Source organism: Lycium ferocissimum, chromosome 4 (assembly GCF_029784015.1).
Source record: "Lycium ferocissimum isolate CSIRO_LF1 chromosome 4, AGI_CSIRO_Lferr_CH_V1, whole genome shotgun sequence".
In the NCBI taxonomy this organism is placed as follows: domain Eukaryota; kingdom Viridiplantae; phylum Streptophyta; class Magnoliopsida; order Solanales; family Solanaceae; genus Lycium; species Lycium ferocissimum.
Window position 1 is genome coordinate 28617485 of NC_081345.1, and position 16400 is coordinate 28633884.

The 16400-nt window shown below is 34.3% G+C and overlaps 1 protein-coding gene and 1 long non-coding RNA gene across 2 annotated transcripts; both read left to right on the forward strand.

Annotated features, from left to right (window-relative positions):
* Positions 1-491: 491 nt before the first annotated feature.
* On the forward strand, positions 492-2564 carry LOC132052119 (uncharacterized). The gene is made up of 3 exons (XR_009413938.1): positions 492-615; positions 734-809; positions 1185-2564. It is a non-coding gene; the product is annotated as an uncharacterized LOC132052119 (long non-coding RNA).
* Positions 2565-2657: 93 nt separating this feature from the next.
* On the forward strand, positions 2658-15282 carry LOC132053906 (mannan endo-1,4-beta-mannosidase 5). Its single transcript, XM_059445999.1, has 6 exons — positions 2658-2780; positions 12450-12842; positions 13251-13445; positions 13616-13738; positions 13845-14047; positions 14713-15282. Exons 1-6 carry the CDS (start codon positions 2658-2660, stop codon positions 15080-15082), a joined length of 1407 nt encoding a protein of 468 aa, XP_059301982.1. The 3' UTR covers positions 15083-15282.
* The last annotated feature ends 1118 nt before the right edge of the window (positions 15283-16400 follow it).

Consider the following 16400-nt stretch of genomic DNA (forward strand, 5'->3'; position numbering starts at 1 on the left):
TTCGACGGTTTTTTTATAAAAAAAATTTTAAAAAAAAAACCGACGGTCTCCATCGGTTTATTTTAGAAAATAATTATATTTTTTTGCGCATTTTTGTGCAAAAATAACGAAACAGTCAACGGTTTTTGTCGGTTTTTAGTAGGGTTTGAGAAGAATGGTTACGAGAAATTGTGTGCACGGAGTTTGTCTTTTCGAATTTCGGGAGACTTGAGAGCGACACGGTCTTGCGAATGCTTTTTTTTTTTTTTTTTGTAACAAGAGGAACTTGAGGAAAAAGAAGCGGGGAGAGAGAGAGAGACAGGTTTGAGGAATGATTTAACATTAATCTCACGGAGATTTATGGGTTTGTACGCTGTTTGTATAAAAAATAGATAGAGACCAAATTTAATAAGTTTTTGAATAGTTAAAGGATTAAAATCGATAATTGTATAGTTAAAGGATTATTTTAGACCTACTCCCATAGTTAAAAGGACTATTTATGGCCTTTCCTCTTCTTTACCCCGTCACAAACATTCAGAAACGCCACGTCTTTTAGTCTCTCTTTCCATTCCCCATTTTAATTTACGGCTCATCCCCAATGTCGATTAGACCTCACAATCACTCTTTGTCGCCAAGGTAACTTCCATCTTTCGTTTTTCCTTTTACACCTTTGCTATTTTTAGTTTTTTCTTACGATTTTTAAAAGTTTCACGTGCCTCTGTATGCTGTATTCTGGGATTCCTGCTTGATTTAGGGTTGCGTTATAAACCTTGCATTATAAGGTCCTAAGGCGTCAAGAAGAAACCAAAGGCATATGCAGAGAATCAAAGGTGAGACTTGTATTTTCTTTTTCCCCATTAATTTGGGTTTGTATTAATTACTATTCTCTGTCAGTTTTTTTATTTTTTTATTTTTATAATTCATTTGCTGCACCTAATTGTTATTCTGATTATGCGTTTTTACACTTTTCAGTTGTATTCGCTGTCAAATAACAATTGCGTTTTCAATCTTTTACCTTTTCCCTGAACTCCTTAATAACTTTCAGTATTTAATGATTCTATGTTCTCTGCACCTTTCACAATGGTGCAGTCTATAACTAGAATCTCTTATGTCATTAAAGCTTTCGATTCTCTTCAACTCCTTCAAATTTGAAGTCAGTTTAAAAGAATGTTAGGAGTTCACCGACTAGCATTAATACTGCGCAGAACTCGAGTTGACGAACTCGCAAGTGACAGTTAAAGAGGCGTATGAATCAGAAACCAAGGAGGAAGAGAAGAAAGGCGAGGAAAGCTAGAAAAAAAACCAAGATTGTGATGACTGACGAGGGAGAAAAAGGGATGAATTTCTAAATTCCAGTGCAAAAGCAAAGGTTGGTACACGAATTTCTGAAATTCCAGTTAAATATATATACCCTGCCAAATTGGTTTTGTATGATGAATTTCATTCCTTCTTTAGAGATAGTCATCGCAGAACAAAATTTTGCGGACTTATTTTCTTCCCCTTTCTTTTTTCCTCACTTCCCTCTGACCTTTTATTAGCCTTTTCTTTCCTCTTTGGGACAAGGGAAAACCAAAGAAAGAATGGGGTAACAATTTAAAAAGGGGCGTGCCCAGTTTAAGATCAAACTTTTTAGCACATGTTACCATCTTTTGCATTGTTCTTCTGGGAAAATGACAAATCTTTGCTTTATCTTTCCATCTTCACTTTAGTAACTATGAAACTGCCGGACTATTTGTGTCCTATAAAAGATACACAAAGGATACTCTATCTATTTTTAAAATATCTCGTGAATCTCCTAATCTATTTGTGATCTTAGAGTTAGGCGACACCATGCATCCTTCGATAGAAAGAGGGGGACACGTCAAAGCTTGTATTTATCTCTTCTCTCGAAGTTACTATTGTTTACTATTTTACCGTTCTTGTATTGCTGCTTTTAGTTGCCTCCTTCTCTTGCTGTTATTTCTCACATATCTATTTTTCTATTTAAATATAGTGTTGTAAATGAGCAAAGCATTATTCAATAATCACCTTTTAATCTTTCTAATGTGATTTTGTGACATGATGTGGGGGAACATGAGTATAAAGCGTCTCCATAGATCGGGTCCATTTCTTGGATGCAGTGAAACAAACTTGGTTGGAGAAGCCTGCTTTTTTGTGTGACGTTTGGTGATGAGTAGAGATAAATAGACTGCGTTGAAGTGAGTGGGAAGAGAAAGATGAGCCAACTTATAGATGCTGATGAATTTGAAAACAAAAGGAAGGAATTGGAAAGCATCTGCAATCCAGTCATTGCTACGATGAATCAAGGTGACGCCAATGGAGCTACTATGGATGAGGATGATCTTTCCGTTGGTGGTGATGCTGGAAATAGAAGCGGTACTACACCAAAAGTGGAAGTTGATTAAGAGTTTTTCTTGGAATTGTTTATCTGTTTGTTACTAAGATGTGCCGCTTGATTTTACTTGTAGAGCTGGAATTAGTTAGCCATCTTTAATTTCTATCCCAATTTGTATACTTCTTTTTTGTCAATATGTTCATTTTAAAATAAAATGATGGTTTTTATCTCAAAAATATAGTACAGTAATTTAGCAATAGCTTTTACTTTTGATGAGATTCTTTTTTTGAAGCTGCTAGAGTTTTACGTATGCAGAGTTTTTCAGATAAAAAAATTCCAACTAATGCAAGCTCTAAAGAATCAACAGCCTTTTGGGAAAATAATTGATCATGACAGTTATAATGTTGTCAAGAACTTCATGAAGCATGGACTTGCGAGAACTGAGTCCCCATTACCCGTGTATGAGGCAAGGAAAGTGCGCGAAACATAGATTCTAAGACAAGTCAGTATATTGATATTAAAATAATATTGAGGCCATGTCTTTTAGTGTTAGATTTTCTTTTATGTTTTTTGCATTTCATGGTGTTTTGTTCGACAATGCTAAAATAAATAAATGGATGAAGCTTCTTAACAGGAAAGCTACTTAAATGATATGGGGATCAGCAAATGTCAAACTGGTTACAACAACAGAGAGATAAGATTTTGATCGTCAAAGGACTAAGATGGAAACACATTCTCCTAACTCGAGCGAAACACAAGGGCTGTTAAGGTATGAAGTTTAGGTTTATTTTGGTCGAACGAAATGGAATATGCATTTAATTTCACAAATAACTTAATTTTCAGTAGTCTATTCCCATATGCTTAGAAGATGATTTGATTATATTTTAATTAGAGGAATCAACCTGTTCTTCCAAATTATGTTTTGGTGAATAATATGCAGGAGTTAATTCAACATTCAGCTGCTGTGTTTCTATTTTTCATTCAAAATATCCAAATTCATAAGAACAAGTCTTTGTTAAATCTATACGAGTGAGGGACAAATGAGCTATGTTGTTGAATATGAGCTCTACCAAAATACAGTGCAACACTGATAAGAACTATTTACTTGAGACGCCTAGAAGAAAGTCTTGGAGAGCAATTGTTGGTACTATTTTTCCTGTATTGCTCCCTGCATATATTAGCAAAACCAAGAGTTCCTTCTTCAGATGCATACTAAATCAGAATTCCCTGTTTGCTCTTTATTCATAGTCACAAATGTCTTTTGAAATATTTTATTGATGGGAGCCTCAAGGTGGGAATATTCATTTTACATTTATACAAACATGCATTGATAACATGTGCATGATATAATAGGTTACTCAGAGGTGTAACATGAGTACTGATGTGCGGGATCATCAACCGCAAATCATTTTTCTTACTTTTAGGATTTGAATGAAATGAGACTAAATAGACTTTCGTATGCACATACACAAAACGATTATCTCTAATTTTTTGACCAAATTTATTACAAGATTATATCTTCTTTTATGACCGTGCGAAGCGCGGGCAAATTGACTAGTATATATATACACACACGGCCAACATACTTAAAAAATTTAATTTTCCTTCCATTAAGAATTTTTATTCATTTTAGTTTCCTAATTGTTACGAATTAATTTTTTCGAACCATCTCACTAAACTTGACTTTAGACTCTATTTTGCTGAGCCACCCTACCTTAGGATTGATCGCCTAACATTGAAACTTTGAAAACCTCCGCTAGAATACCTAATCAACGTAACTAGCATGTATTTTCTCTGAGTTTGATGTTACGTGCAAACGGATTAGTGATTATATTAGAGTGATAGTTGAATAATTACCTAATCAAATTTCAATCTATAAACAAGCTAAACTAATCGTTTAATCTCTACCTCGTGCAAGATAGATTAAATTGAATATTGATGACATCGTCAAGATGCAAGTTGGAGAAGCTACTTTTGGATAAATTTTTAGTCAAGATCAAGAAAAATGAATGTTAGAATACTCAGATAAGATGAAGCCTACCTCAAAGTCTCATTGTAGAACTACTGAGCATCAAATAAGGGCTAAAATTAACAAAACAATTGAGATATAAAGAATTGAAAGTGGAAACAGGCTAGCACTTCTTGTTGTCGAGCATTATAGAGGAGGATATACAATGTCATGTCTTAAAGCTACAATTGAAGATCGTAAGTATTTGTTAGAAGCAAATAAAACCACTATTAATCATGGAGGCGATCAATATGCAAACTTTTACACGAATGAAGGCCCACAACGGGCCACAAGCACGATTTTTTTTTTTTTTTTGATAATCTGGGGGAATTAAAGGAAATGAAATCTCTACTGCTTGCAAATTTACGCCTGTGGCTTATGAAAGAGTTTAGAAGTTTTATTTAATCTTTTCAATGTACCAAAAAAGTACATTTATTTTTCTCTGAGTTTTTAATTTATTGTACCAAGAGGATTTATTACTAGTTTACTTATCGGGTTGACCATTACCATGAGAGATCGAATCTATTTATGTCACGACTCAAAATGCAAGGTCAAGATGGCGCCTATTCTTTCCCACCGATAGGCAAGCCAAACCCCGAAGGCAATTAAATCAATTTAAAAAAAGCCGAGTAAAAACAATAATCATTTTTTAACTAAAAACAAGTCAAAGTGACACAATTTATACAACATTGCTGAGTTCAAAGAAAACTAGGCATTACCCCTAAAATCTGGTCATAAATGTACTTGAGCACTGCAGAGTTTCATAACCATAGAAACAACTCTATACAACAAACTGTCCGAGTATGAATTAAACAGAATAAAATAACTCAAAGAGGAGAAATTCGGGGCCACATGCGGTTCCATTAGCTTACCCTGAAGCTCTCGAGTGGACTCCCAATCACATCTGAAGGTCGGACCCGAACACAAATCAAACACACGCACCATAAAAAGATGCAGCAGGTATAGCGTGAGTACAAAAACAACGGTACTCAGTAGCATCGTCGACCATCCCTAAATGATACGGAGACAAGGGCTGGCCGACAACCACTTAGCACTTCACTCAACCATGATTAGTACAAGAGATATGAGAAAGAGATGTCACAAATATCGAGTTTAACACAATTTCACTTATCTTTCCAACATTTCATATTACCGTTTAGACTTAGTTAGAGCTACCACACACTAAGCACATTCCATACCTTTTACTAGTTAACCTAACTAATTATGAGGGTTGCCAATTCATAAGCCTAACGAAGCTACTATCCCATAGTTTTATCAACTCTCTAGACGCGCTTTGCGGACAATCCAGAAGATCAATTCAATTAAGCACACCCATACTCACTACTGTTAACTCACGTGTAGGATAACTTCATCCTAACCAATTTAACCCACATAATAGATAGATATCAAATCACGGCAAGTCAATCTTAATAATCCGCAACAAAACAACATAAGTAAGGGATGAATGCAATGCAAGTGTAATGTAATGCAATGCAAGGCCTTTGTTTCACTCCTCGATATACACACGTTCGACTATCAATGAATCGTGACCCATGGGGGGTCATGAGGCCCATATATCACTGCTCCGGAAAGTCCTCGGATCATGGTCTTCGCATATCATAGCTCAATAACTTGTCACCTAGCCAACCGGACCCAATTGTCAACGGATCGAGCTAAAGCATCATCACTTGTCCGGAGCCAGATCCCCTTGGACTTACAAACATATCCTTAATAATGTGCATGAAATGTATGTGAAGTATGAGCATGGCATGCATTAAATCCAAGATAAGTATACATGAATATGCATGAATTTCATCCTTAAGTTCTCAATATCATGAAGGTCTCACCTTTTAATTTATCTTTCATTTTAAAGAGGATATATGAGTGATGTGCACACAAACAAATAAGACGGGAAATAATAATAAGAGACATAAAGTACAAGCATTAGGCCCCAATCACAGACCCAAAGGATCGTACTATTCTATCAGCTAGTGCCCAAAGCATGGCATTTAGACCTACTATACAATTGAAAGTGCGCAAATACCCTTAACATGATGACCTATCTGATAAAGGTGCTCGTCACCTCACAAGTATCAGAGCCCCCTTTAATTACCCCGTGACGCTTTTATTACATTCATTTTAGACCAACCACATGCACAAATAAGGACTACAGTCTGAACTTGCCTGGAACTGAAGCTTAGTACCCCGAAGTCTCCTCATTTTTTCGCCCAAAACTCCGAATGGACTCCCATCTGTTTAACACGGATTACACACGTACATATGAGTCATAAATACTTACATTTAGCTGATAAAGGTTCGATCTTTTAAAACTACCCAACCCCTCCAATTTGGGACTTTTGGGCATAGAAGGGTAAAATGGGGATTTCAAAATTCTAAATTAGCTTACCCAACCTTTATGAACCCTATTACATCAAGAAGTAACCAGATTAATACCACCTACAAGGTTCATTTTGGAAAATATGAAAAGGGTTTAGGTTTCATGGAGTGTGTAGCCACACCCTCCTTCCCCAACAAGGAAACTACCATTGAAGTCTTCTAGTGAAGGATATAAATCCAGATGAGAGAGTTAGGGACTTACCATAGCAAGGGTCTTGGTCTCTACCCTCCAAAGCTGCTCTAGGTCGAGCTCCCACTCTAAAATGTTCAAATGAAATGAGTTAAGACGAAGTAGGATATTTATTCTAAGTCTGATTCAGTGATCTGCGCACTTCTTGTCGCAAGTGCGGACTCGCTGGAGAGGGCTATCCTTTCGCTATTGCGAGCTTAACACAGTGGCTCAGGGTCCGCAGGAGCGGAACCTTTCCTCGCTGCAGCAGATGCGCCGCTGCGCGACCAGTCTCGCCTCTACGAGACTTCGGTTACTGTACCTTGGAGGATCTAATCTTCTAATTTTCGATATCCGCAACATTTCCGAGACCTTTCAGACTTGAATCGATTATGGGCATTATTCCGATGGCGCGTTACGAACTTATCCGATCACGTGGAATTTTCGGAGAAAATACGAAATAAACCAAATAACTCGAACAAATAAGAAATTCGGACTTAATCTCGTATCAAGAGTCTTACCAAACGCATCGAACGACTTATCGTTCGCTCCTCACAAGTTAAATACACTTAATATAAGTCGGGAGGAAATCAACGAAAGCAAGAATTGTTGAAAAACGTCACAACAACCGAATAGGTCATTATAATTTATAGAAAACTCAAGTGGCGGCGGCTGGACTCTTCCGTTTCTAATAGAAGTCAACTGAAGCTATTTGGATAGTGTTCGGGATAGGGCTGGGCATAAAATACCGGAAACCGAATTATCGAACCAAACCGGCTATTTCGGTATTCGGGAATAAAATATGAAATTCGGTATTTCGGTTTCGATATTCGGTATTTAAAAATATACCGTTCGGTAATTCGGTAAATACCGAATACCAAAATAAATACACTTCAAGCCCAAAGGCCCATTGTAATTAAATTATTAGTCCACCCCATTCCCAATAGGCTAGGCCTACCTGGCTGCCATCACTCATCTAAAAGGCTCAAATCACAAAATCAACAAGTGAGGGATGACTCAGTGGTAAAAGCACCCCCACACGACCAGAGGAGGTCACAGGTTCAGTATCCTTTTGGAGGGAAGTGTGGAACACTATAAATCTATCTAAATGGGTGGGGAAAAAAGAAAAAAAAAAAAAAAAACACCGTCACTACTCACTTCACTTAAAAATCCCTAATGACCTAAGTCCTAATAGATTACCCACACACAAAAGCTCTAACAAAATCACAAAATCCTTAATTCCTCTGGCTCCAAGTCTCCAACAACCCTGTAACTTGAAATGAGCAGAAAGAGAGATGGATGGAGCTGCCTAGGAAATTTCTCGATAAACTTTATTAATTTTCTTTGCTGCAGTTGGATGGATATGATAACTACATTGTAAATGGGACCTTTTATGATTCAGAGCAGAGGTAACTTTCGACTATTACATCAATTTTAAATACTAATAGAATCTTTTATTTCTTTTTATATTTCAGAAAACGCTAATTAGGAGATTTGAAATTTCGGCGTACAGTTGGGTATATTAGACAGATAGCTGGATTATCTGAAATGCAAGTGGTTGTAATGTTGAGTTAGCATTATATTGTTTTTATGTAGCATCACGTCAAGTTTTTATGTCTCGTTTTTTAAAATAATGTGCATCTTGCCTTAATCCAATTAGTGGTTAAATAATCATTTTTGTCCTACACTAGTGCTATAAGGAAAACGAGACATCAAACAAAATTATGATGTTTGTGAAGTATCAGTATGACTCTTGCCTAGGTAAGCTAATCTCACAGTGGACTTTGACTTGATATGGTATTCACCAGAATCTGTCTGAACCGAAGTTTGATTTACCGATTATCGAATTATCGAACCGAAGTTTGAAAGTTTGGTATTTGGTATATACTTTCAATTACCGATTACCGAATCCGAACTTTGAAAATACCTAACTTAAACTGTGCGATAAAGCATATCTTTACATTTTGGCTAAAGAATAATGGTGTGACTCTTCAAAGGAATTAATGAGGGAGAGGAGGAGCTCACACATGCAGTTGTTGAATTCAATAACTAAAAGTGGTCATTTCTATTGAATATATCTTTCTCTCATTGGCTTTTCTTTCAATCTATTTTATAGACTTTCTGACTTTTAAGGAATAATAAATGAAGTGCATAATTTAATATAAATATTGATATTAATTGGTTCTTAGTTATATTGAACTTGAAAAATGATTTGAAAATAAAATAAAATTAATGCTATAGGTAAAACAAGAAAAAGTAATTATTTTTCTGTTGATATCAAAAGTGGACAAGTAAAAATAAAAATTTATTTTAATATAGTGAACAAGTAAAAAAGTGAACGAAACGAGTAACAAATAAGAGTAATGGCCCATTGCTAAGTTCTTTCCTTGATTTGATAGAATGAGTTAAATGAACTAAATTTGTAACAAACTTTTAATATCACTAAGATGATGTATTCAAGAATTTTTGTAAAGATGACATTTTATCACTATTCTATCAATTTTCTCTACTAATCATTTGTCGCTACCCACCACTATCAATCACCGCCATCCACAACGACCACCATTCTCAGTTGCAATCGCAATTGCACTAATTAATTAGTATTTGTATGGATTATTTATTTATTAATTTTTAACTAAAGACGAGTTTCATGCATTTAGATTTTGAAAAAAGCAAAGATTTTGAGAAAACGGTTTAATTATTTAGTATCTTATCTGCAACATCTTAGTATTCAGATTCAAACGTCTTAATCTTTAATACACATCTTACTATTTAGATATGCCAAATTCGAACTTCTTAATCTTAATAAAAATAAATGAGGTGTTAATAGGATAACTAACTACCATACACCTAAGATAGGAGGAGGACTCCTATACTTAAATTTGAGTCTTGAAAACGTAAATAAGGGAGAGACCACTGTGTTGCCTCATCTACTCCCCCCCCCCCTAATTGTTGCCTTCGGGTTGATCATCTAATGTCCATGAAAACTTTGAAAATCTTACTTCATTAATAGCTAATTGAACACCTTATCAACATACTAGCCTATATTTTTCTCGAGCTTTTAATTTATTGTTATTATCGGGTCAAATATTTCAGCTTCAGACCCAACTTATCTCTTTAAATTAGTGGTCGTTTTATAGCTATCAACAGAATATGGTAGGGTACTGCAGACCATAAATGCATGATTGTCCGCTTGTACGTTGTTGATCATCTAGAAAGATTCTTTTCTGATATATATAGATATAGACCTCCCATATTGAAGATGTTACGGGTTGAATTGGATGTACCATAGAGAAATGCTTGAAATCCACCTTTGCAACCCGCGTCATTTTTTTCTAATTGAGGCCCAACAGATTGCAGCCCATGTCCGTTGTAATTTGGGCCATTTCAAAGTTACAAACAGAAAAGAGTTATATCATGCAAGTCATGAGCAGGGGAAGCGAAGCTGCAACCGGTTTTTTTAATTGAGGCCCAACAGATTGGGAGGGAGGGGGTTAAATGTCATCCGAATATTTAATTTTCGGCGAAAAGTTACAGTATATATATAAGGTTAAGATCATTTTTATGCATACACAGTAGATGTTAAATCCCCCTGTCTTCTTCGTGTTTTTATTTCTTTTATATTTTAAACTCGCCTTGTAAAAATTCTGCCTCCATAACTGATCGTGATATATTGATATGATTTCATTTTGTTTTCAACCTAGCTGTACATTGAATTACTCATCATAACTATCCATGTAGTCATGAATCACACCAATTTATATTGCAAGGGAAAATATATTATTTGCTTTTCTCACCTATAAAATAGAACACGCTAGTTTTTTGAAGATATGTAAAAGTGGGGATAAATATTAAATATCAATTTCACAGGGGACTCCTCGAGCTATTTCTTGCCACATACAGGATTGATATGTAAAAAAAATATATTATACTCTTTTTCTTCGTTATTTTTTTTTTTCCTGGATGATAAATTAGCTCATAAAAATGTGGTCAGTCCAACCATCCTAGTTGGGATGTTTATTAACTCAACCTATTTTGATCCGCCCGGCAATCCATCTAATAATTAGGCTGACTTGGGTAAATATGTTAGCCCAAAGTGGTCTATGAGAAACCTCATCAAACTATTTTCCATTTAGCATGTTTAATATAGTCATATTAGTAGTTTTGTTTGATCATTAAACAAATTATAAGAAAATAAAAAATTAATGTCTATTGTGCGAGCTGGGTTGTAACCCATTATTTAGCCTATCTTTATGTAGTTCATCTAAGACCGAATAACTTTTGGATTGGTCAATGACCTTAACTTAACCTATTTGTACCTATCTAAATTTATCTCAACACGTCCATTTGACACCCTATTAACCTGCTCATTTTTTTTTTGGGGACAACTTCTACTCATTTATTAATGTAGTTTATTTTGATCCGTCCAAATTCAAATCAAACCGCAGAAATCGTGTGTATTCTCCTTCTCCGAATTAAGGAAATCTACGAGCTCGTCAGAGGATCTAACTTTTGCTCATTAACAGGCTTCCTTTCAGCCTTCAGATACAAGTTTCCAACAACATGAACTATCCTTCACAAAAAAAATATAAGCGGTTTTCTCTCAAAATTTGTTAGAAAATACAGTTAAAGGTCTATCCATGCAACAGAATGCATGTGCACACGGAATTGAGAATTAAATTTAAAATAATGTGTTCAAGATTTTGAGTACATTGAACATATGAATCTAGAACTTAATTTGTTTATCGAAAATATGTATTACATTTTCAGCATTTATATATGCATGTGAGAGATCTGAGTAAATGGCAAGTTCAATTAAACTGATCACTTATATTCCAATAGAAACTTTAATTAGCTTCCATCGAATTAATATCCACAGCCAAATCAATTCAGCAACCACCAGCTTCTACATTAATATCCTACCTGGAAACTCTTCAGAATTCCGATCCACTTTTAATCCTATACGGAACAACTTAAAATTCTAAGCAAATAAGTCTAATAACGGTAAACTAGAACCTCCAACAGGAAATTATGTCCTTGTAACTAATAATATATAGAAAAACCAAATTAAATCAATCTGCTGGATTAAGTTCTAACTAACTTTTCTAACTGCAAAAGTATTAGAGTACACTTCTTCATATGTTTGATCATCATCACATTTTTAGTACCCGTCCAATTAATCAACTTGAAAAACCAACCATACAAAGCAATTTTTTTCTTTTTATGCATGCAAGGAATCACCCCCAAACCGCAATGTTTTCATCTACCCACTTCTTTAATTTTTTAATTAAACAGAGTAATGCTTTTTGTCATTCTTTTTCTCTTTCTAATTAACTGATTTTCTTGCTTTATACAACTAAATAACCTCATCTAGTATCAACTTCCCATAAAGTACTCTTTAGCTTTAAGAAAATATATTCCAGCCAAATTTAGTAAACCACCACTTTCTAACTTATTAAATCCCCAATTGGGATCAAATATTACTATTTTTAGCAAGTTTCCTAATACTCCAATCACTATAAATATTGGCCCAAACAAGTGACCAATATAACCTATCACAGCTTTTATTTCACTACAAAACCATATGTGCATTTAATTTGTCTATCAAAGTAACGTCTTCTTTTCAAAGAATGGTTAGTTATTTTGTTCTCTTCATCTTGTCCCTAGCTCTTGCATGTGAAGCTAGGGTTTTACTTGAGAATGCAAATGAAGGGTTTGTTAGAGTCAATGGTGCCCATTTTGAACTCGACGGATCACCTTTTCTATTCAATGGTTTCAACTCCTACTGGCTAATGCATGTTGCTGCTGAGCCTAGTGAGAGGTACAAGGTTACCGAGGTCCTCAAGGAAGCATCTTCTGTAGGGCTCTCTGTATGCCGGACTTGGGCTTTTAGTGATGGAGGCGATAGGGCACTGCAAATTTCACCTGGTGTTTATGATGAACGTGTTTTTCAGGTACGTACTTCCTCAGTTTCATTTTATATGATAGTGAATTTACAACTTTCTATATTTAAAAACTCTTTAATTTTGAACTTCTTATTTTATCCTTAAGACATGCTTTTAAAGCCACATGCAGAAATGTCATTTGATCTTGTTAAGACCACAACTTTTCTTTTTCAACTTACGATCACAAGTTTTGATTAGTGTATTGTTACGTGACAAAAATCTTCATTATTTCCTTGAACTTCGTATATAGTCAAACAACGGAAAGCATACTACACATTATAAACTAAAATTTTCCATTCGTCTACTAATACTATGTTAAATATATAAATATGCCATTATTTCTACGCATGGTAATCTTAAAGGTAAATTTAGGATTGTTGATAATATTTAACAAGTGTATTGTGTGGATATACGTAGGGTTTGGATTTTGTTATATCGGAGGCTAAGAAGTATGGGGTTCGCTTAATCTTGAGCTTCGTAAACAACTATAATGACTTTGGAGGGAAAGCTCAATATGCTCAATGGGCACGAAATGTTGGAGCTCAGATAAATGGAGCGGATGATTTCTACACTCATTATGTGACTAAAGATTACTATAAGAACCACATCCAGGTAACAAAAACATAGCATTTACTACAACTCTATTTCCTTTTAAAGTTTAACTCTTCTCATGCTATTTTTTGGCCGAAGTTAATCTCTTTATTATTTACAATTATGAAGTTGGTAATTAATTAATATATTATTCTGAAGTACAACATGCATGGTTTTTGAAATTGGTGCAGAAAGTTGTTACAAGGTTTAATACCATTACTGGAATGGCTTACAAAGATGATTCAACTATCATGGCATGGGAACTCATGAATGAGCCCCGCAACCAAGCTGATTATTCTGGAAATACTGTTAACGTAAGCCTAAATAAAAGACAGCCTTTCTATTTCCCAATTACTGATTAAATTCAAAAAATTTAATGACTATTTTTTTCTGCTTCTCGTTGATATTAAATTACTACAGGCTTGGGTTCAAGAAATGGCAAGTTTCGTGAAATCACTAGATAACAAACACTTGCTGGAGATAGGAATGGAAGGCTTTTATGGTGATTCAGTGCCTGACAGGAAGTCAGTCAATCCTGGTTACCAAGTTGGGACAGACTTTATCAATAACAATTTAGTCAAGGAGATTGATTTTGCCACTATCCATGCATATACTGACCAATGGTATACTAAGCTATTTTTTCTTCATAATTCATGATCCTATTAATACTGCAAATAGACCAAGCTGCAAATAGACCAGGTGACCAGCTATTAATTACTAAAATCAAGCTATTGATAAACTATTATTTACATGACGACAGATTGATGGATTTAGAATTAAATCTAATGCATTCAGCCTTTAAGGTTTTCAGCACTGAACATATATAATATACTTTTTGAAATATTATGAGTCAGAATTTTATAACCTACTGAATTTTTCTTGTGGTTTTTAGCATAAATATATCTATATACTATATCAAAATACTGGATTCAGTTAAATCCGTAGTTAATATAGGTAAATTTAGGGTTGTTGCTAACAATTGGACTTGTAGGAAAGCTTTTCAAACAAACTGGTAAAGAAATTTGCAGGTTAATTATATCAGCTCATACAGTACTTCCTCTATATAAAAGATAAATTTAAAAACATCGAATTATCCACGTTATTGTTCTGATCTTTGGAGTAGCATGCATAAGCATCACGTACTGCGTCATTTTTTTTTATAAATACTTCTTAATAATAAAATAAAATCTGTACATGTATATAAATACATCAGCCATATGTTATCTAGTTACATGCAATAGTTATCCTTAACTGTTTTTTTAACAAGAATTTTTATGCTTTATTATAGGTTATCTGGTCAAAGTGATGATGCTCAAATGACGTTTATGCAAAGGTGGATGACAAGCCATTGGCAAGACGCAAAAAACATATTGAGGAAACCATTGGTTCTAGCAGAATTTGGAAAGTCAAGCAGAGATCCAGGATACAGTCAAGAAATACGAGACACATTTATGATCACTATATATAGAAATACTTATAGTTTAGCTAAAGATGGAGGAACTATGGGAGGAAGCTTAATATGGCAGCTCGTGGCACAAGGGATGGAAAACTTTGATGACGGTTATTGTATTGAATTGGGAGAAAAACCATCAACTGCTGGAATTATTACAGGCCAATCTCATGCCATGACTGCCTTGGCTCATTTGGTTCAGGTCTAGGATTTATTTTTTCATCTTCGAGGCCATGGAAGAAAAGAATTGAACTTAACATTATCCATCAGAGATTCTTGGATGACATTTATTTTTCAGTTTTTTATTTTTGATTTGTGTCTTTGTAATAGTCGGCTAGGTACATTTAACCTTCAAATAATTTATTAAAATGTATGTTTCAATCGTTCTTATATAAGAATCATGTGATATTTGGACTATTTTTAGAACTATATCAAGTTAGAGCTATGGAGGAGAGTTAATTCCATGAGAGATTCTTGCGGATGACATTTATATTTCAGATTCTAAAATTTATATGTAAACTAATCAAGAGGACTTAGCTTAGTCATAAATCATAATTGAAATTCACATTACCATGCAAACATGTGAAGTTCATTAACCTCAAGTATGTAATTTTCATGTTGCTTGGGAAAAAGAAAAGTTCTACATTTGGTCATCCTGAGTATCAAATCAAAGGGCATACCATTTCATTGTGTATTTTTATTCAATTTTTTGTCAAGCTTGTGATTTTACGATCCAAAGTTATTAAATCAATTCCAATTTTACTAACAATCTCCGGATGATATAATAGACGTCTCCGTGCCGCTTAATGATATTGACGGCTTAAAGCAAAACCTTAATAAGAACCTTTAAAACCTATTTACAATAAAATTCATGTATATTTTTAGGCAAAGTTCTTACTTTCTGATCCATCAAATGAGGCAAAGAGAAATAATTGATTTAGAATAACTTAGTTGAGGTTCAAAAATGAAATCGTTATATATATATATATATATATATATATATATATATATATAAATAAATTAAAAGGGAAAGTAAATGTACTGATCAACCAAAAACGCATTTGATTTGAAACCTTTTATTAATAATAATTATAGATAAGTATACGAAAAAAAGTTTTTTATTATATAGTCGCTGCCAAAATAATAGCTAGTAGTAAGTATATAGTATACAGATAATATACATAAATTCTACCTAATTAACGAATAAGTTATATACATTTAGCTAACAACTGTAATTATTTTTGACTGACCACTCAAATATATAACTTGCCCTCTATGAAATATAGTTATCGCCAGACTTGCTTCACTCAAATACATTCTCAAGTATAATACTTCATTTGTGCTAATTAAGATGTCAGCTGGAACAATAAATGATCCTTCGCCTTTGCGGTTATTCATCATTATCAGATGATCGGTATGATTTCAAATAAAACACCAGACTTTCTGCAAAGTTGTCTGCCAATTCGCCATTCTACTTCCATTTTCTAACTACCAATGACGTACGAAATCTTAGCCTATTTTCTCAC